The 23,428-nt window shown below is 43.0% G+C and overlaps 1 protein-coding gene across 4 annotated transcripts in view; it reads right to left on the bottom strand.

Moving 5' to 3' along the window:
• Positions 1-23,428, bottom strand: part of LOC106585299 (signal-induced proliferation-associated 1-like protein 2) — a 128,018-nt gene that overhangs the window by 67,195 nt on the left and 37,395 nt on the right. For all 4 annotated transcript variants that reach the window (XM_014171403.3, XM_014171378.3, XM_014171399.3 and 1 more), the window contains exons 2-4: positions 10,482-12,215; positions 5,206-5,333; positions 2,832-3,020 (exon numbers count right to left, since the gene is read on the bottom strand). In XM_014171403.3, the coding sequence (XP_014026878.1) occupies positions 2,832-3,020; positions 5,206-5,333; positions 10,482-11,949 (1,785 nt within the window). In that variant the 5' untranslated portion in view covers positions 11,950-12,215. The remainder of the gene's footprint in view (positions 1-2,831; positions 3,021-5,205; positions 5,334-10,481; positions 12,216-23,428) is intronic.

Genomic DNA, 23,428 nt, shown 5'->3' with positions numbered 1-23,428 from the left:
CGCCCATGTAAGAACTCAGGGAGGAAGGGCTTTTTCAAGAGTTTTACCAGCCCAGTGGATTTTATCTCCTGCTATCAACGCCTATTACCTGACACCCGGTGCTGAGATTGTTCATTTTGATAGCTAGTGCGGAGCGGACACACAAAAAAGAGGAAGTAATTACAGTGCGAGTGGCCCTCAGACCACACCTAACTGTTGGTCCTGAATCATTTAATAATCTTAGAAATGCTATAGGATGAAACGTTTTTTTTGTGTGTGGGGGAGGTTTGGGGTGTGCGATGCGTGTGTGCAAGACCAGGATCAGTAGACCCTTGTGAAACAAAAGACAGCGGGGGTGCCCACTGCTCACAGCTAGGCAACATGACGAGACGAGAGGTCAAAAGAAAAATTTATTAAAATCTTGAAAAGTCTCAATTTGCTTGGCTGGCCTCTTCTCATCTCTCGTAACACAGGAAATAAAGGGGCTCGTCTCCTGGTGCCACTGCGGCAGTTGTCGTGGCAACACTGCAAAAATTCTGTAGGAGGCGAGGCCATATTGTTTTGGATAAGGGGAACGGAAGCTGTGCCGCCTTAGTAAATGATTCACACTTGAGGGGGATGGGGGAAGTACTGCTGGTAAAGCGACGTTAGATTGCCATTGATTGTTGTCTTCACTACGCATCTCCACGGTTGCTTAACGAGTAGCTAAAACAATAAGAGCATTCCAGTCCTACTTACAGTAGATATAACCGGTGAAAGCTTATTACGATATTATGAATATCACATCCATGAAATGTAATGTAATTAAACTTAATTGAATTAAGGAACATGTAATTAAACTTAAATCGAATTGAGGAATAAGAGATGTGACCGCTAGATATTAACAGAGGTCAAGATTCCCCCTCCTCGTCTCTCGCCAGCCTTGCTCTCCAATAGATTTACAAACCACCCGCCACTTTCCCCAAATGAAAGAGGCTTGTATGAAACTTGATCTCATCAATACTCTTATTGCACACTGATGCCATTTCTCCCCCTGCTGTTACATGCTTTAGGATTCGATCTGTCTCGATGCATGTCTCTGGTTACCCAGATATCCAGTTACACGGCAATACCGCTTATTGTTTTCCCCCTGTCCAGAGTTGAGTGAAGCAATCAACATCGGCAGTGTAATTCCTTGTTGTAGGCGGAAATACATAGAAATGTCCTTGTTTTCCATGAAAACATACATGAAATGAGTTGCAAAATGAATAGGAAATATAGTCAAGACGTTGACAAGGTTATAAATAATATTTTTTTTATTTAAATAATAATTGTGTCCTTCAAACTTTGCTTTCGCCAAAGAATCCTCAATTTTCAGCAATTACAGCATTGCAGACCTAAGACATTCTAGTTGTCAATTTGTTGAGGTAATCTGAAGAGATTTCACCCCATGCTTCCTGAAGCACCTCCCACAAATTGGATTGGCTTGATTGGTCAAGTTGCTCCCACAACAGCTCAATAGGGTTGAGATCTAGTGACTGTGCTGGCCACTCCATTATAGACAGAATACCAGCTGACTGCTTCTTCCCTAAATATTTATTGCATAGTTTGAAGCTGTGCGTTGGGTCATTGTCCTGTTGTAGGAGGAAATTGGCTCCAATTAAACGCCGATCACAGGGGATGGCATGGCGTTGAAAAATTGATTGATAGCCTTCCTTCTTCAAGATCTCTTTTACCCTGTACAAATCTCCCACTTTACCACCACCAAAACACCCCCAGACAATCACATTGCCCCCACCATGCTTGACAGATGGCGTCAAGCACTCCTCCAGCATCTTTTCATTTTTTCCGCGTCTCACGAATGTTGTTCTTTGTGATCCGAACACCACAAACTTAGATTCGTCTGTCCATAACACTTTTTTTCAATCTTCCTCTGTCCAGTGTGTGTGTTCTTTTGCCCACCTTAATCTTTTATTTTAATTGGCCAGTCTGAGATATGGCTTTTTCTTCAGAACTCTGCCTAGGATGCCAGCATCCCAGAGTCACCTCTTCACTGTTGACGTTGAGACTGGTGTTTTGCGGGTACTATTTAATGAAGCTGCCAGTTGACAAATTGCGAGGGGTCAGTTTCTCAAACTAGACACTAATGTTCTTGCCCAGTTGTGCACTGGGGCCTGGAACTCTTTCTATTCTGGTTAGAGCCAGTTTGCGCTGTTCTGTGAAGGGAGTAGTACACAGCGTTGGACGAGATCTTCAGTTTCTTGGCAATTTCTCGCATGGAATAGCATTCATTTCTCAGAACAAGAATAGACTGACGAGTTTCGGAATAAAGTTATATGTTTCTGGCTATTTTGAGCCTGTAATCGAACCCACAAATGCTGATGCTCCAGATACTCAACTAGTCTAAAGGACAGTTCTATTGCTTCTTTAAAATCAGCACTACAGTTTTCAGCTGTGCTAACATAATTGCAAAAGGGTTTTCTAATGATCAACTAGCCTTTTAAAATGATAAACGTGGATTAGCTAACACAACGTGCCATTGGAACACAGGAGTGATGGTTGCTGATAATGGGCCTCTGTACGCTTACGTAGAAATTCCATAAAATAATGAGCAGTTTCCAGCTACAATAGTCATAGTCAACACCGTATTTCTGATCAATTTGATGTTATTTTAAATGGACAAAAAAATAGTGATTTTCTTTCAAAAACAAGGAAACTTCTAAGTGACCCAAACTTTTGATTGGTAGTACACACACACTTTGAAAATATGGAGTAGGTTTATTACCTTTTTAGATCATTTAAGCCAGCAAAATGAAGACTGTGCAAGAGGTGTGGAGACTTTCACTAGTGACTGTATGTCTATGGTCACTCACCCCCTGTTGGTCCAGCTTGAGGAGCTGCTCAGGGACCTTGGGCGAGCTGGTGGCCAGCCTGAGACACTGGATGTTTAGCTCTGGGACCACATACTCCAGCACCTCCTTCAGCGGTAGGCCCCTGGCCATGCCATGCTTAGCGGTAGAGGGCACGGCGTCTTCCAGGATGGCCCCTCGGAGAGTGGTGAGCTGGGGAGGACAGAGAGAGAGGCTGGAGGTTAGCTGGGTGTGTAGCCCTGACGGTTGAGATGAATTTTGAGTAACAATTTATAAACTCATGAATAAAGTTGCAAATTATAAGTAAGTATAAATTATAAATAACTGTTTCATTATTTGCAAAGTTGAAACCCCTAGAGTCTATTGTTGCACCGGTGCATCAAAATCCTTCAGTTTAAGCTAGAGCTGCGTCTCAATCCACCGTATCACCTATGTCACCCTTCCACATCTGCGTGGAAAGTGGCAGATCTACAGAGCTGTTTGTCAAACCAGGAGACATCCCGAAAATCGGTCTTCTCCGTCTCTAGCATCCAAACAGTTTGTCACAGGACTCATTTGAAGTTGGTAACGCTAATGTACTAACGTTTGTCTGTAGTGTTCCGAACCGTTTGGGCTACATACCACTGTAGAAAGGGGAGACTAACGAACGTGATGGTGTTCTCAATTTTGACCTACGACCCTCACAAGTGTCACAGGATTTGTCTAAATGTAACCATTACAAATTAATGGAAGTACGGAGGTCGTTCTGTGCAAAAAAATATTTCCTGAGCGTTCTTATATCTCCTAGATAAAAGACAGACACTTCAAAACCTTATGATCCATTTTTTATTGTATTTTTGCCCATTTATGAATGTGTAATTCAATGCGTTTCCATGGGTTACAATAGTAAAGGTTGATCCACGGTATGACCTTCTTAAAACAATTCCATACGGCAGCTTAGAAGCCCCTGACTTAAGAATTGAGCACTTATAGGCATTACAATCATTACAATTCATAAGGATTTAGTTACACTTCATGAATAACTTTCAATGTTGTAAGCATTTAATAAAGGCTCATTCGTGAAAGTTGTTATTAAGGGTTCAAATTTTGTGCGGATGTCAGAATCTTTTCTGCACCCATGTTTCAAGAGCAACATGATCCTAAATAATGTTTGTAACACATTAAGTGAGTGGGAGTCATTTAAGTGTTTGACTATCTTTAGTAATGTAGCTATGATGTTATTAAAGAAGTATTGCGTTTTTTGGGGGGAAATGCTTACAAATTATGAATAATATAAAAAAGTAAACTACATCAGGAAGAAAACGTAAAAGGCAAATTACTGTAATATATAAGAAACGTGAGTGATATATGGAGTAGTAAACTAGGATACTTGTGATGAAAAGAGAGTGCCTCCCCAAAGAGCTTAAATTTCCCGCTGCATGAAGTTAACCCAGTGGACTGGGAGAAAGACTAAGTTTAAGAGACGTTTAAGTTAGGGAATTAGCTTTTAGTAAAACTAAATAGATTAGCATTAGCGTGTCATAAGAAGTGCAACCACAAACTCCCCACTTACAGTGTCTCATGGGAGAACTAACATATCGTGGGACCAAACTTTCCCTTTAAGAGTTTAACTTCCATTAACTTGTCAGATTAAAAGTTGTTTAATGTCCCATTGGTTTGATCATACAAAAAGTCTGCTCATCTAGTTCACTGTGTATCGTCTCAGAACAGATGTACCTTTTGATTACGTTGCGATTATCTAGAGTTGTCACGTCCTGACCCTGGTATGAGGTCATTTTTCCCTAGTAGATTGGTCAGGGTGTGACAGGGGGGGTGTTTTGTCTATGTGTTTTGTTTTTCTATTTTCTGTTTTCTATGGGTTGTCTAGAGTTTCATTCTATGTTGTCATTTTCTATGTTGTGGCCAGGTATGGTTTCAAATCAGAGGCAGCTGTCTATTGTTGTCTCTGATTGGAAGCCATACTTAGGCAGCCTGTTTTTCATGGGGTTTTACGGGTGGTTGTTTCCGTTTAGTCTAGTGTACCTGACGGGACTGTTTTTGGTCGTTTTGTTATTTTTGTTGTTTAAGTGTATTCATTAAAGTCAAAGAATGAGCACTATACACGCTGCGCCTTGGTCTCCATTCAACGACCCCTATGACAAGAGTTGAACTTGGGGGTTCTGTGAAACTACTTGGTTTAGTTTGAATTCAATTTAGAGGCATTTTCTATTTCACACCATTTGTTGTGATATAATTAATTGATTATTCAGTATGTATGAAGGTATGACAATATTCTACGACTTCAGAATTCAGCATAGTCAGCAATGTGAGAGTCCACAGTAAGAACCTGTGTACATCGTACAGCCTTAAGTGACATCTACCCTTTTCAATTATTTACCTCGCTAGTCCGGAAGGTGACCCGGTAGTTGTACTGTGCTCCCTCCTTTCCCTCATCCAGCTTTTCCCGGCGGATACTGACCGCCACGGGGCCCAAGTTCTCATCCGTGCCAAAGTAGTTCTGGTGATCTGAGGGTAAACGGTGAACGACGGTACAACACAACGTTAACTGTGGTTTGGATTATGATAACATAAGAAATCTTTATTTTCAATTCACATAAAATTAAAAATGTGGCTTTGCCACTCTGGCTTACAGGTCAAATGTAAAAAAAAAAAAAAGAAAAAAAAAAAGATTTCCAACAAACACTGTTCAACTTAACATGATTTGGCTTTTAATTAGATGTTCCTTTGCATTCCTTAAACTCAATGAATAGGGCCAACACATCATAGATTTATAACACTAGCAAAGCCAGAAAAGTAGATCAAATTCACCAAATAGATGGACCCACCGACATTGCTAACCCATAAAGAGATAAGCCTTCACCTAGTGTATCAATACATCAATGAGTAGACAGATACAATTCATGTAGTAATGCTCCCTTTACAGATTAATTGACACGTAGGCATATGACCTTGTAGGGTTGGAAAAGACAGGCAACTACAGACTCATTTCAATAAAACCTGCACGGACTGAAACCCACACTGCCCGAAATCTGCACTGTAGGAAAAACAGTCTTTGTAGTTCCATTAACTTCAGTACGGGTTTCATTAAATTCATCCATAAGATGAAGTGCATAACAATAAACATAAGTGGAAAGTAGAAAGTGTTGAAAGGGTAAATAAAGGAGAGGACCAGGGGTGTCAATTTTACCCCGGGGGCCACATTCGTATTTCAACGAGGTCCGGCAGGCCGCACCGGAAATGTGTTCTATTTCCTCTGTGTCAAAATTTACTCCCTGACTGTCTAGCTTTAACTTATGTGATTATTAGCAAGCTGGACAAAGTCAAGAAAATGCATAAATGTAGGCTCATTAACATTTCTACACAGTTGCGATGTGGTTTTAGTCATTTAGTCAAGTACATATATGTGAATGTATATATGTATGTATACACACATATACATACATGTATATACGTATGTATGTATGTATGTATATACATACACATATATGTATGTATGTATATACATACACATATATGTATGTATGTATGTATGTATGTATGTATGTATATACATGACACACACACACACACACACACACACACACACACACACACACACACACACACACACACACACACACACACACACACACACACACACACACACACACACACACACACACACACACACACACACACACACACACACACACACACACACACACATATATATACTGCTCAAAAAAATAAAGGGAACACTTAAACAACACAATGTAACTCCAAGTCAATCACACTTCTGTGAAATCAAACTGTCCACTTAGGAAGCAACACTGATTGACAATAAATTTCACATGCTGTTGTGCAAATGGAATAGACAACAGGTGGAAATTATAGGCAATAAGCAAGACACCCCCAATAAAGGAGTGGTTCAGCAGGTGACCACAGACCACTTCTCAGTTCCTATGCTTCCTGGCTGATGTTTTGGTCACTTTTGAATGCTGGCGGTGCTTTCACTCTAGTGGTAGCATGAGACGGAGTCTACAACCCACACAAGTGGCTCAGGTAGTGCAGCTCATCCAGGATGGCACATCAATGCGAGCTGTGGCAAGAAGGTTTGCTGTGTCTGTCAGCGTAGTGTCCAGAGCATGGAGGCGCTACCAGGAGACAGGCCAGTACATCAGGAGACGTGGAGGAGGCCGTAGGAGGGCAACAACCCAGCAGCAGGACCGCTACCTCCGCCTTTGTGCAAGAAGGAGCAGGAGGAGCACTGCCAGAGCCCTGCAAAATGACCTCCAGCAGGCCACAAATGTGCATGTGTCTGCTCAAACGGTCAAAAACAGACTCCATGAGGGTGGTATGAGGGCCCGACGTCCACAGGTGGGGGTTGTGCTTACAGCCCAACACCGTGCAGGACGTTTGGCATTTGCCAGAGAACACCAAGATTGGCAAATTCGCCACTGGCGCCCTGTGCTCTTCACAGATGAAAGCAGGTTCACACTGAGCACGTGACAGACGTGACAGAGTCTGGAGACGCCGTGGAGAACGTTCTGCTGCCTGCAACATCCTCCAGCATGACCGGTTTGGCGGTGGGTCAGTCATGGTGTGGGGTGGCATTTCTTTGGGGGGCCGCACAGCCCTCCATGTGCTCGCCAGAGGTAGCCTGACTGCCATTAGGTACCGAGATGAGATCCTCAGACCCCTTGTGAGACCATATGCTGGTGCGGTTGGCCTTGGGTTCCTCCTAATGCAAGACAATGCTAGACCTCATGTGGCTGGAGAGTGTCAGCAGTTCCTGCAAGAGTAAGGCATTGATGCTGTGGACTGGCCCGCCCGTTCCCCAGACCTGAATCCAATTGAGCACATCTGGGACATCATGTCTCGCTCCATCCACCAACGCCACGTTGCACCACAGACTGTCCAGGAGTTGGCGGATGCTTTAGTCCAGGTCTGGGAGGAGATCCCTCAGGAGACCATCCGCCACCTCATCAGGAGCATGCCCAGGCATTGTAGGGAGGTCATACAGGCACGTGGAGGCCACACACACTACTGAGCCTCATTTTGACTTGTTTTAAGGACATTACATCAAAGTTGGATCAGCCTGTAGTGTGGTTTTCCACTTTCATTTTGAGTGTGACTCCAAATCCAGACCTCCATGGGTTGATAAATTGGATTTCCATTGATTATTTTTGTGTGATTTTGTTGTCAGCACATTCAACTATGTAAAGAAAAAAGTATTTAATAAGATGATTTCTTTCATTCAGATCTAGGATGTGTTGTTTAAGTGTTCCCTTTATTTTTTTGAGCATATATATATATATATATATATACACACACACATACATATATACATATATATACACATACATATATATATATATATATACATACATATACATACATACACACACACATATATATACATACACATACATATGTATATATGTATGTGTATATATATACACACACACACACACACACACACACACACACACACACATATATATATACATATATATACACATACATATATATATATATACATACATATACACACACATATATATACATACACATACATATGTATATATGTATGTGTATATATATATACACACACACACACACACATACATATATATACACACATACACACATATATATACACACACACACACATATACATATATACACACATATATACACATACATACATATACACATATATACATACATACACACACACACACACACACACATATATACATACACACACACACACACACACACACACACACACACACACACACACACACACACACACACACACACACACACACACACACATATATATTATAAACAAAAGTATGTGGACGAATCTTCAAATTAGTGGATTCGACCATTTCAGCCAGACCCATTGCTGACACGAGTAAAAATCAAGCACACAGCCATGCAATCTCCATAGACAAGCTTTGGCAGTAGAATGAAGAGCTCAGTGACTTTCAACATGGCACCGTCATAGGATGCCACCTTTACAACAAGTCAGTTCATCAAATGTCTGTCCTGCTAGAGCTGCCCCGGTCAACTGTAAGTGCTGTTATTGTGAAGTGGAAACATCTAGGAGCATCAACGGCTCAGCCGCGAAGTGGTAGGCCACACAAGCTCACAATGAATTGGAACATCGACGGTGAGCCAGACCTAAATCACCCAACATCAGTGCCCAACCTCACTAATGCTCGTGGTTGAATGGAAGTCCCTGCAGCAATGTTCCAACATCTAGTGGAAAGCCTTCCCAAAAGAGTGTTACAGCAGCATTGTAAGATGTTTGACGAGCAGGTGTCCACATACTTTTGGTCATGTAGTGTATATAGAGTTTGTTTTCCCACAACAACAAAAATCCCAAAAGAGCTTCAATGGTCTATATTATTTAAAAATTATACAGCGCATTCGAAAAGTATTCAGACCTTGACATTTTCCACATTTTGTTACGTTACAGCCTTAATCTAAAATTGATTAAATAAAAAATGTCCCTCAATCTGGGGTGGCAGGTAGCCTAGTGGTTAGAGCATTGGAATAGTAACCAAAAGGTTGCAAGACTCTTCCTAGAGCTGGCCGCCCGGCCAAACTGAGCAATCGGGGGAGAAGGGCCTTGGTCAGGGAGGTGACCAAGAACCCGATGCTCACTCTGACAGAGCTCCTCTGTGAAAGTGGGAGAACCTTTCAGAAGGACAACCATCTCTGCAGCACACCACCAATCAGGCATTGTTATCAAAGATCCCGCCATGTCGAATAAACAATTTATCCGTCTGCCTTTCTAAAATAATAACGAAACTTCCTGTTAATTTCATCATAGCTGTCGTGATTTTTATACGGTATGACTTTACTCGCATGAAAACTGTGGATGGAAACATGGTTATGAGTAGTATGACTACACCAAGATGTTGATACAGACAAGTACGGATCACAGATCATAAGGTCTTACAGGAGGCATGTAAAGGTCTAAAAAGGGCCTGAAATGGCCACTCTCATCATGATTTTTTCATGATTGTGATACAAATGTAAAATGCATGTCAAACATTCTTCCTCCCAACGAAGTTTGTGAGAATTGCCAGAACAATCTGAGACACCAAAAATATTTTACACCTACGCTGAAGTGGAATCGCCCATCTTCAAGTTTAGCAACATCTTGGGTTTGATGTGGATATTGATATGGCTAATATAAATGTATTTTCAACCTATGGATACTGACAAAATGTAAAGGGAAAAACTAATGCGCTGCATTGCGGCGGTGACTCAACGGTGACTATCGTCAGCTCAGGCAATGTCAATCACTGACATATAAGCGACATTTAAGTGCCCAGAAGTTATGGTCAACAAACAAGCTACAATTATGCCATCCAAAAAGCAGAGTGGAAAATTGCAGATTTTACATGTACCTGCAATCTCAGGTAAATGCTTTCCTCATTCAATGAGCAGGTCATAGATTTTCAGCAACGCTCACATTTAGCTACACACGGCCAGATTCTATGGCGTGTCTGCAAACGTTGTGCATTTGAAAACACTGCAAAGCACATCGTAAATGAACTTCAAAAACCCCATCTGGCTCTTTCTTTAAGTTGCTAGAGTACATTATAGTAAGAAAACAATTTAGTATTAGGAGGTAATCAATGCCTCTCTTACCTTTATTGTAAAAGTACTTGTGGTAGTAGTAGGCCCCCTGGTCAATGTGTTCGATTATATAGCGCTTGTACATGTCCCTGTGGAAAGCCTGGCTCTCCCTTGGCACCTCGAGCACTGACACCCCTGCGTTGGTGCACCGGGTGCTGAGTGATGATTCCACAGAGTAGCCTTGTCCTCCACCCCCATAATTAGCAGCATAGTCTCCGCTCCCATAGCTGGCGCTGCTGGCTTTGCTCAGGGCCACCTTCCTCTCGCCCTCGCCACCAGTCTCGTTACGGAAGTACGGGCAGCTGAGCACCAGGGTATTGCTCTTCCCATCCCCTTCATCTGCGTCCATGCTGGCCTTGTGGCCCAGGTCCTCGCAGCTGCCTACGGGTGACTCACAAATGGGCATGGGCGTGGCACTGTCTCCCAGCCCAGGAGCCGGCGCCTGGCACTGAGAGGCGGCCGATGCCCCAGTGGTAGTGTTCTTCCTGCGACCCAGGTCGGCGCGGTTGGCCACCGCCTCGCTGATGTTGAAGAGGACGCTCTGCACGTCGTAGTGGGCGAAGCACTTCTGGAAGCTCAGGGGCCTTCCGAAGCGCCCTCCGTCCTCCTGGTCCAGGTACTCGCCCTCGCTCTTCACATTCCGCAGCCTCCGGAAGATGGAGGTGTCGGCCTTCTCCGCCTTCATGCGTTGGATGAAGGACTTCTCCCGCTCACGGCTGTAGAGCAGGGAGCTGTCCACGTAGTCGTAGCCCGGGATGCAGACAATGTCACCTCGCGCGATCTGGGCGGCCGTCTGTAGGCTGGGTGACAGGGTGGTGTTGAGACGCAGCAGCTCCGGGAAACTCTGTGGAGGAGGCACGCTGGGTTGGTCCGAGCGGTCCTCCATGTGGTAACCCCTCAGGGTTCCCACAAAGCCTTTGCTGGCGCCGGACAGACTCTGCTTGTCGAGAGAGGACGTGCTGCCATACTCACGGCGCAAGGTGGCCCCAGTGTTGGGGTTGATGGTGGTGTGATCCAAGTCCTCGGCGCCGATGTCACTAATGGTGACCTCGCTGTTGCTCCTCTTGATCCCAGGGAAGCCCTTCATGGGGGAGTGGCTCAGGAGGTCACACAGCGGATACTTGGTCTCTGGGAACTCGGCACTGAGCAACTCCTGGTTCTTTTGGAGGATGACCTCTGTGCTAAGATTTGACGGTCCCTTCTGGAAGGTCGGCACCAGGCTGTCATAGCGGGGTGGAGGTTGTGACTCCCAGCCGTCCTGTCGCTGGGGCCAGTCCGACACCCTCGCCCGGACACCCATCTTGGGCATGGCTGGCGTTCCTTGCACGTTGGCATTTGGAGGTCCCATGGGCCCCTTTAACGCTTGGAGTTTCTTGTTGAACGGGTTATCCGACTGCATCAAATGATTGGAGTCCTTTGGTTCGCCAGCTACTCCAGCAAGATTCGCTACTTCCTCAGTCCAGAGGCTAGGCGCATTCATATCCTGTGTACAGGTACCTTACAGTCGCAAATTTCATGACTGGTTTCCAATACAAGCTATTTGCTCTGGAAACTGCAATCAGGTAGTACTAGGCAAAAACCCAAATCTGGGGTTTCACTTCGCCAGGTCCATAATCCATAGAAAATGTTTAGCTTGACAGATCTGCTTGAGTCTCTGAAGGACAGTGCAGCATAGAAGGTGAAGATCCTTTCCTGGTCCACATCAAGCCAATGACCGACACATGGTGATCCTTTGTGGATTCAGATCTTAAAAAGTGAGAAACATAACATGGTTAATTTCATTCAATTATAACATCAAAATAAAAACAGATCTAAAATTGCATTTCAACAATTTGTACAATGGCCTAAACACAATGAACATCAATTGTCATAGCTATTTCAGTTTAATCAATTGGACCGAGGGCCTACAAACAATGTCCATGTACCAATATTAGGACAAAAGACACATGTATTGCTTTGATGGGGGTTTTGGCAGCTTTTAACACATTGGGAATGGTGTGGCTGAAAGATTAAAGGCCTTTTCAAGTTCAAAGGCTCATTTGCAATCATTTCGAATTAATTATTTCATGTCTCTAGGTGCTGCAAGCTACATGGCTGTAAATGGCCCACAACCTTGTTGAATTAGAAAGACGTATTGCAGTTATCTGATCTGTATTAATGTAACATGCCACACAGCCTATGCAAAAACAAATAATGCCTCCTAGGTCTTACAGAAGGGTAACAATGTCATATGATATGAATCATCCTATCACTCTCAAAGTCAACTGTTTATTACACTGCCTCTGGACTGTGGAGTCATTAAAACGTTGAAGTTGTGGAGGGCAGGATGTCGGATAACAGCATAAAACTGCCAACATTAACCAGTATTTGGTTAGTCATCTTGGAATGTGATTAACCGGGTAAACGTGACCAACATTTCAACCTTCCTGATAAGTACTGTATGCATTTCAAAGTGATACTAATTAGAAATGAAAACATTACTGTGGAATTGCCCTTGTTAAAAATTGTAAAAACTGTGGAGGGGGTATGTTAAGGTAGTTACATTATTCAGAGGAATTATTTCAAAACAGGCTACAATGTTAGTGAACAAGGAGAAATATATATCCGTACCAGATTTGAATATCCATAATTCACCATCTCCTATAGTAAACATCAACAGATTTAACACCAGGGGGTATATTAATACCATGTTGGAAAATACCAGTCTAAATATGTCCCAAATGGCACCCTATTCCCTACATAGTCCCGGGTCAAAAGCAGTGCACGATCTTTAGATAGGCCCCAAAACGTTGACCAAACGGAATAGTCCCCCTACCCGTTGAGGATAAACACAGGCCTTATCCTTTCATCTGTGTCTCTTGCCTCATTGTATCGAATGTTGAATGGTTCTAATTGGATGCTCATTTGAACTTTAAAAGGTTACCTTAGTGTAAATAAACGTAAATAAACAAAGAGTATGATAACTAGAATAAAGTAACATCTTGTTGTTTTTTAAAAATGTGTTATAGGATACTTTTGAAAGTGCCACATCCATTCAAACTCCATGGACCTTTACTGACTAGTTTATAAAATCAACACTCCCAGACAGATTGTTGCGCATTAATCAGTGTAGAAACACCTCTAACCTCTCGGGTAGGGGGCAGTATTTGCACGGCCGGATAAAAAACGTACCCGATTTAATCTGGTTATTACTACTGCCCAGAAACTAGAATATGCATATAATTGTTTGATTTGGATAGAAAACACCCTAAAGTTTCTAAAACTGTTTGAATGGTGTCTGTGAGGATAACAGAACTCATATGGCAGGCAAAAACCTGAGAAGATTCCAAAAAGGAAGTGCCCTCTCTGACCATTTCTTGGCCTTCTACACTCTTTATTGAAAACTGAGGATCTCTGCTGTAACGTGACACTTCCTACGGCTCCCATAGGCTCTCAGAAGGCGGCAGAACGTTGAATGATGACTTTGCAGCCCATTGCTGAAAAACGGTCGATCTGAGAACAATGAGGCTGGCGCACGCGTGCACGAGAAGAGTCCATTTTAGATTTTTAGTCTTTGAACGAAAACAGGGTTTCCCGGTCGGAATATTATCACTTTTTTACGAGAAGAATCACATAATTTATTTTAAACAGCGTTTGACATGCTTCGAAGTACGGTAATGGAATATTTAGAATTTCTTTGGTCACGATACGCGCCGGCGCGTCACCCTTCGTTACCCTTCGGATAGTGTCTTGAACGCACGAACAAAACAGAGGATATTTGAACATAACTATGGATTATTTTGAACCAAACCAACATTTGTTATTGAAGTAGAAGTCCTGGGAGTGCATTCTGACGAAGAACAGCAAAGGTAATCCAATTTTTCTTATAGTAAATCTGAGTTTGGTGAGGGCCAAACTTGGTGGGTGTCAAAATAGCTAGCCCGTGATGGCGAGCTATCTACTCAGAATATTGCAAAATGTGCTTTTACCGAAAAGCTATTTTAAAATTGGACATAGCGATTGCATAAAGGAGTTCTGTATCTATAATTCTTAAAATAATTGTTATGTTTTTTGTGAACGTTTATCGTGAGTAATTTAGTAAATTCACCGGAAGTTTGCGGTGGGTATGCTAGTTCTGAATGTCACATGCTAATGTAAAAAGCAGTTTTTTGATATAAATATGAACTTGATTGAATCAAAACATGCATGTCTTGTATAACATAATGTCCTAGGAGTGTCATCTGATGAAGATCATCAAAGGTTAGTGCTGCATTTAGCTGTGGTTTGGGTTTATGTGACATTATACGCTAGCTTGAAAAATGGGTGTCTGATTATTTCTGGCTGGGTACTCTGCTGACATAATCTAATGTTTTGCTTTCGTTTTAAAGCCTTTTTGAAAATGTGGTTAGATTAACGAGAGTCTTGTCTTTAAAATGGTGTAAAATAGTCTTATGTTTGAGAAATTGAAGTAATAGCATTTCTAAGGTATTTGAATATCGCGCCATGGGATTCCACTGGCTGTTGAGTAGGTGGGACGATTTTGTCCCACATACCCTAGAGAGGCTAACAGACGGCTGTTTAAAACGAGCATTAAGTATTCATAACATCAAGGTGTAAGAGTTATTTGCAATCACTAGAGGCAGCCGAGCTATGATTCGACACGGAACACTGAGGGGGCCCAAGACGGAACAACCGATGCCATCCACCCCCAATGATACCCTACTCCATTATTAAAAACATCTTAATAAAATGAGGAGGAGATAAAATGAGAAAAGAGCCCTCATTAAATGCATGGCCTTAATGTCCGACTGCTTGAGAGCAAACAGATCATGAAAGCGTGAGATGAAATCAGCTTGTGACATACTTTCTTCCCTTTCAGTACTCGTCAGGAATCTTCTGAAAGGTTCCTGCCTCGGCAAAAGAAGACAACTTTGGTTCTAAGGCTTGAGTCAGTTATCTGATCTACAAAGCCGAATTAAGTGGATATGGTTTAAAACTACAATTTCATACTGCTTTACATATCAGTATGTATACTTCCTATTGGCCATCAAAGGCCTGACTGATGCTGCAGTAGGGTCTGACTGATGCTGGAAGTTAGGACAAGCTAAAGTATGATGGTGCACTGCATCGCATGCTTGATTCTTCAATATGTCAATGTTTGTGTTGTAACTTTTCTCAAATTAAAAATACATTTAAAAAAAAGTACATACAGCACTATATTAAGCGTTATAGAGAGACCGATACAATTGCAATAAACACATAGTAATTATCAAGAGTCAAATAAATTGTATGAACATTGTGTTCAAGCATCAGTCAGTCCCTAGACGGTCTTTAAAATAAGACCATCTGAAAAGGAGAAAAAAAATATATAAATACAAAAACATACAAACGTGGTCACAAATGAACGGGCGACACCGTCCATCAAATGTCAGCCTGAATGTAGGCTACAGTCTCAGCACTGCTGGTTAATGACAGAACCGATGTGTGCTACAGTTGGTTCCACGAAACAGCGAGGCACACAGAGCTGGCCACTCACCCAAACATAACGCTAATCAAATGAGGGAACAGCGCAAATGTCAGGGTAGTGACATCGGAGCAACATTTGGCTGGGAGGCAGAGTAGTGTTGTTTTGGTTGAAATCTATAGAATGGACACTGTGTACCCCGACTGGGGTACAGTGAAGTGGATGTCAGTACTGGGTATTGGAATCTGTGATTTGGGTGAGTTTGAGGTAAGGCCTAACCCGTTGCTGGCTGCAGAGGTTTGTACTTGTTATGTCTGTCTGCATGGCTCAAACCCATTTGACATACTGTTACACTGAACTATAGATTTGTGTATGATCTGGACATTGTACTTGAGCTATTTTCCTATGCGATGAAGCTATTATTTGCAGTACTACAGTTCAAATTCAGTTATTCAGTGACATTTTGGAAATGCTCATGCAGTCCCCATATCATCACACTTCATTAACTACGGGAACGAGTGCAAGTGGCAATGTCCTTTGGGAACAGTGGGTACAGATTAGGAAAGGCAGATAGACCTCCACTTTGCGGTATGATGAGGTGGGCAAAAATGTTTTTTTTACAGAAAGGAGGTCAGTGAGCAGTGGAAGCTTTGCTGCCAGTTCCCAAACCCCCAGAGAGAGACAGACAACCCTATCATTCCTTTGTTCTACTTTTACAATGTGAGCTTTATCTTTACCATTAAAAATTATTCAAGAAAGTAAAACATACTGTATGTATTTTGGGGGGGGGGGGGGGGGGGGGCTGGATTATAAATCAAGATTCAAATTCACACCAAGGAATTGGCCGCAATATGCCTTGAAGCCTTCAAATCAATGGGCTCACGTGTTTCCAACTGCTGACTGGGCCCGTATCCAAACCAAGAGGCAAGAAAACAAGGGCGTCGAGCCTGCTTCCAACACCGTACATGGGTGCATCCCATTTAACTGGCAACCCACCCTGGCACTCACATAACCTCACACATCAATAAGACAGAGCTAAGATAGCAGGGTCCCCATCCATCTTCCCACTGCTTGTCTGCTTTGCCTTGTTAGGTGCACTAGCCTAAGTACCCAGGCATTCTAAGCCCCTGGAAGAACTACGAGATACTCCCAGTCACAGGCCCTAATGCCTTCCATGCCAGGGGAAGTTTCTTCAGGATTTATTCCAAGCGGAGGCAGGCAGGATGGGGGGGTACAGACGGGAATCAGTTCACATACACATTCCAGTGCGGTTCTCCGATATGCACTCCACCACGACATGAATGCGTACGTTTGATTTTTACTTCCTGAAGCAGAGACAAATCAGTGTGTGTTTACTTTAAACTGACTACTCCCTCAAGAAGGCAGGTTGGTTGGGGGGGTGGGAGAGGTTGGTCGTCCATCAAGAACACTGTTTGGCTGTTTAGTTGTGGGGCTGTAGCTAGTGAAGAGGGGCAGCGGTGGTAGTGGTAGGTGGGCCAAATGAAGGTATGGAGAAAGGTCATAAATAAACAAATAGAGAGGAAATGCAGAACATCAAGGAAGTGAACGTAAACACTATGATGGCTCTGCAGGAGCTAAATGAAAGACGGACCCCTGGGAAGGTTCCGGGGAGGCACATATGGGTGGGTTGTGGGGAGGATACTGCATCTGGACATTAACATTGGTTTTGTTATTGTGGCTATTTCCTCTTCTGCTGGTCTTTCTGTTTACTATATAAAAACAGGTCAGAGGGGTATACTACAAAGCTGGATCAATGAGTGAGCCAGCTAACTTTCCTAAATATTTTTGAAATGGGTATGGTTTAATCGACGTAAACATTTTTTTAATTTTTTTATTGTTTAACTGACTTTGTCAGACATAACATAGGTACAGCAGATCCCTTTATTGTATGGGACACTTAAAATGTGCCTTTAGAGGCCATGCAATTCAGTTCTCATCAATAAAACAAAAGCAATTTAGATCAAGAGTCGATATTAACAAAGGAAATTGAAGGACTAACAGTACAGTTAGATAGCAATAAAAACTGTACCATAGAGGCACAGAATAAGTTAGAGGAAAAACAAAAAGAAATGGAGGAACTTATTCAAGAAAGATCCAGTGTAATATATTATAAAAATAAAGCGAACTGGATGGAATATGGGGAAAAAAATGCACCAAAATCTTTTCAATCTTCAATATAGAAATGCTATACACAGAGGACCATTATTAGCATGTTTTAACCACTCCTATATAATGGTAGATTATCGGACACGCAACAAGGTCTGATATCATTATTAATGAAACAGGACCCAAGTGGTATATATATAAATATCCAATCCCCCCCAAAAAATTGGATGCCTCTTACACTTCAGTGTTCAGATTCAAAAATCATAGCAAAATGCTTGGCGCATAGAATTAAAAATATTGTCAGACATTATTCATCCTAATCAGACAGGTTTTTTACATGGACGATACATTGGAGAAAATAGAAGACAAGTACTGGAACCAATAGAATACTATGAAATATCGGGGACATCAGATCTGGTTTTCATAGCTGATTTTGAAAAGGCTTTTGATAAAGTACAACTGGAGTTTATATATACTGCAAAAAAAAAAAAGGGAACACTTAAACAACACAATGTAACTCCAAGTCAATCACACTTCTGTGAAATCAAACTGTCCACTGAGGAAGCAACACTGATTGACAATACACTTCACATGCTGCAAATGGAATAGACAACAGGTGGAAATTATAGGCAATTAGCAAGACACCCCCAATAAAGGCGTGGTTCTGCAGGTGGGGACCACAGACCACTTCTCAGTTCCTATGCTTCCTGGCTGATGTTTTGATCACTTTTGAATGCTGGCGGTGCTTTCACTCTAGTGGTAGCATGAGACGGAGTCTACAACCCACACAAGTGGCTTAGGTAGTGCAGCTCATCCAGGATGGCACATCAATGCGAGCTGTGGCAAGAAGGTTTGCTGTGTCTGTCAGCGTAGTGTCCAGAGCATGGAGGCGCTACCAGGAGACAGGCCAGTACATCAGGAGACGTGGAGGAGGCCGTAGGAGGGCAACAACCCAGCAGCAGGACCGCTACCTCTGCCTTTGTGCAAGGAGGAGCAGGAGAAGCACTGCCAGAGCCCTGCAAAATGACCTCCAGCAGGCCACAAATGTGCATGTGTCTGCTCAAACGGTCAGAAACAGACTCCATGAGGGTGGTATGAGGGCCCGACGTCCACAGGTGGGGGTTGTGCTTACAGCCCAACACCGTGCAGGACGTTTGGCATTTGCCAGAGAACACCAAGATTGGCAAATTCGCCACTGGCGCCCTGTGCTCTTCACAGATGAAAGCAGGTTCACACTGAGCGCGTGACAGACATGACAGAGTCTGGAGACGCCATGGAGAACAATCTGCTGCCTGCAACATCCTCCAGCATGACCGGTTTGGTGGTGGGTCAGTCATGGTGTGGGGTGGCATTTCTTTGGGGGGGCCGCACAGCCCTCCATGTGCTCGCCAGAGGTAGCCTGACTGCCATTAGGTACCGAGATGAGATCCTCAGACCCCTTGTGAGACCATATGTTGGTGCGGTTGGCCCTGGGTTCCTCCTAATGCAAGACAATGCTAGACCTCATGTGGCTGGAGTGTGTCAGCAGTTCCTGCAAGAGGAAGGCATTAATGCTATGGACTGGCCCGCCCGTTCCCCAGACCTGAATCCAATTGAGCACATCTGGGACATCATGTCTCGCTCCATCCACCAACGCCACGTTGCACCACAGACTGTCCAGGAGTTGGCGGATGCTTTAGTCCAGGTCTGGGAGGAGATCCCTCAGGAGACCATCCGCCACCTCATCAGGAGCATGCCCAGGTGTTGTAGGGAGGTCATACAGGCACGGAGGCCACACACACACGCACACTACTGAGCCTCATTTTGACTTGTTTTAAGGACATTACATCAAAGTTGGATCAGCCTGTAGTGTGGTTTTCCACTTTAATTTTGAGTGTGACTCCAAATTCAGACCTCCATGGGTTGATGAATTGGATTTCCATTGATTATTTTTGTGTGATTTTGTTGTCAGCACATTCAACTATGTAAAGAAAAAAGTATTTAATAAGATTATTTATTTCATTCAGATCTAGGATGTGTTGTTTAAGTGTTCCCTTTATTATTTTGAGCAGTATATTTACCCCAAAAAATATATGGGGGATTGGGAATGATGCAGAGAATTGCATTGATGGAAGCAACAATCTTTCCGCAATAATAAGCTTAGATTTATTAACCAGAAAATCGAGTTATATATGGTTGTTTATCAAAGTTAGCTGGCTAACGCAGTGATCCTGCTTTGTAGTACACCCCTCACCACCTACCCTGAGCTACTTGAGATCATCGTATAATAGAGTAAATATGCCTTTACCCCAATAGCCAAATAAACTAATGGTCTTGGGTACTGGAGATATACAAAGTAGACACCCCTCACATGGATGCTTTTAGTGTAAAAAATAACATGTGTACATGTAGTATCTTTTTTTTTTTTTTTAATGGCAAGCTGTTACTGAATTAGGCCTGTGTCTGGTCTGTGATGAGAAGTAAGAAGGAGATAGTTGACTGCTTCAGTACATCCAGTATATTAAAGTATGTGATTAAGTAAAACAGTTTTCTAAGACAACAATCTAAAAAAAAAAAAAAAAACGTTTTTCATATCACTACTCCCGGTGGGCAAAACTGGGCTAAGCTGGCTGAAATGACGCAGTTACATGTTGTATGTTTATTGGATTCTAAACGTATATTGATAGCTATCCATGTTGGAGTATAAAGTACTGTATCATTACTTTCAATCAGCCCATGTCAGCAGTCTCTAGCAGTTTTTTGGCAAACCAAGTGGTCAATGTTAGGGGCTGCCAATAAAGCTCTCGTTGAGTTTTATTGAAAGTGGGACGACCATGCTCTGGCTCTGCTGACTGGCCCAGTTGACTTGGATCAGCTGTTCAAATAAATCAAGGCCAGAATGCACCAGAAGCCCTTTTGAACCTGTGAACTTACCCCCAGCCAACATAACCCTTCACAGCTGAGCTCTAGGCAAGCAGCCACATGGAACCAAGATAAGGGCTTTTTGTATGCATAGATTAAGCACTGATGACATCTTTAAACAAGTTATGGGATTGATGGGAACTGTATGTTGGGCTATTGTTTGATTAGCAACATGGTGCTCCAGGCTCGATCGCGTCGAGCCCACGCAAGGAGCTCCAGCTGAGATGGAACTGCTGGACTAGGACAATGTTGACTTTTGTTTGTTTCTTTTAGGGGGTCTGACATTTTGTTCAACTCCCCCATCTGGACTTCTCATGCTGGGAAACACTCCCACGTTCTTCTCCATCTTTCCCTTAACAGCAAGCCTTGGAATTCTGGGGCAATTAAGTGTGTTAAGGCTCAGTTGTTCTAATTTCTAACTTTTAAAGTAATACCTACCATATGCCTTGCAGCATGCAACAATGTCACTCTTAGAGGCTAAGGACCAGACGGGGGTGTGACTGTGTTGGAACGAGTTTCCTAAATATAGCACAAGGATGGGATGGTCAAGAACCAAAACCTTTCAACTGCAGACTGTTGCTGTGTCTATCTATAAAAGGCTCAATCATGCTCCATGCATTTCCCGTTTATTTTTTCAACTTCAGCATACTGAACCCAAACTCAGTCCTGGAGGACCACTATGTAAGCACTAGACTCTTCAAGAAATGTCTGAAATGTATGCAAATCTTTGGAAAAAAACGACAAAATCACCTGAAAAGGCAGCATCAATCTATTGAGAGCATAATTTTATAAGATGAGTTGAAGACAAGACCAGTCTTTCAGAACCAGGTTGAGAGGGAAAAAGCCATGTTTGTGAAGGTGACATGGTCTGGAATGAGACTGAGTAAATGGACAACAGGCGAGCATGAAGATATAGATTAAAGGCTCACAGGTTAGTCAGGCATTGTTTGGAAAGGACAGGTGCTCGAGATAAGACTGTTTACTGTGTCACTGCATCTTACCACTCGTCTTAAAGACAAAAGCGAGGAAAACAGTAGTAGGACCTCATCACCAAACAGTACAGCTGCAACACCAATATTACATTTACATTACATTTAAGTCATTTAGCAGACGCTCTTATCCAGAGCGACTTACAAATTGGTGTATTCACCTTATGGTATCCAGTGGAACAACCACTTTACAATAGTGCATCTAAATATTTTGAGGGGGGGGGGGGGTGTTAGAAGGATTACTTTATCCTATCCTAGGTATTCCTTAAAGAGGTGGGGTTTCAGGTGTCTCCGGAAGGTGGTGATTGACTCCGCTGTCCTGGCGTCGTGAGGGAGCTTGTTCCACCATTGGGGTGCCTGAGCAGCGAACAGTTTTGACTGGGCTGAGCGGGAACTGTGCTTCCTCAGAGGTAGGGGGGCCAGCAGGCCAGAGGTGGATGAACGCAGTGCCCTTGTTTGGGTGTAGGGCCTGATCAGAGCCTGAAGGTATGGAGGTGCCGTTCCCTTCACAGCTCCGTAGGCAATCACCATGGTCTTGTAGCGGATGCGAGCTTCAACTGGAAGCCAGTGGAGAGAGCGGAGGAGCGGGGTGACGTGAGAGAACTTGGGAAGGTTGAACACCAGACGGGCTGCGGCGTTCTGGATGAGTTGTAGGGGTTTAATGGCACAGGCAGGGAGCCCAGCCAACAGCGAGTTGCAGTAATCCAGACGGGAGATGACAAGTGCCTGGATTAGGACCTGCGCCGCTTCCTGTGTGAGGCAGGGTCGTACTCTGCGAATGTTGTAGAGCATGAACCTACAGGATCGGGTCACCGCCTTGATGTTAGTGGAGAACGACAGGGTGTTCTCCAGGATCACGCCAATATGATGAATATGATGTTAGCAGCATACACAGGCCTGTGGACAAATGTCTGTGTGGTGGCAACCATTTGCTGAGTAACAAGAAACACAAAAGAAATGGATCAGCCCTCGGTTGATGACATCAGCTGTTTTTTATTTATTTTATTTCACCTTTATTTAACCAGGTAGGCCAGTTGAGAACCAGTTGTCATTTACAACTGCGACCTGGCCAAGATAAAGCAAAGCAGTGCGACAAAAACAACAGAGTTACACATAGGATAAACAAATGTACAGTCAACAACACAATAGAAAAATGTATGTACAGTGTGTGCAAATGTAGTAAGATTAGGGAGGTAAGGCAATAAATAGGCCATAGTGGCAAAATAATTACAATTTAGCATTAACCTGTTATGGCTAGGGGGCAGTATTTTCACGGCTGGATAAAAAATGTACCCGATTTAATCTGGTTACCTCTCCTGCCCAGTAACTACAATATGCATATAATTATTGGCTTTGGTTAGAAAACACTCCAAAGTTTCTAAAACTGTTTGAATGGTGTCTGTGAGTATAACAGAACTCAAATGGCAGGTCAAAACCTGAGAGATTCCTTTACAGGAAGTGGCCTGTCTGACCATTTCTTGAACTTCTTTGCCATCTCT

Source organism: Salmo salar, chromosome 02 (genome assembly GCF_965601325.2).
Source record: "Salmo salar chromosome 02, fSalSal1, whole genome shotgun sequence".
In the NCBI taxonomy this organism is placed as follows: Eukaryota; Metazoa; Chordata; class Actinopteri; order Salmoniformes; family Salmonidae; genus Salmo; species Salmo salar.
This window is presented reverse-complemented; position numbering and strand designations above follow the sequence as displayed.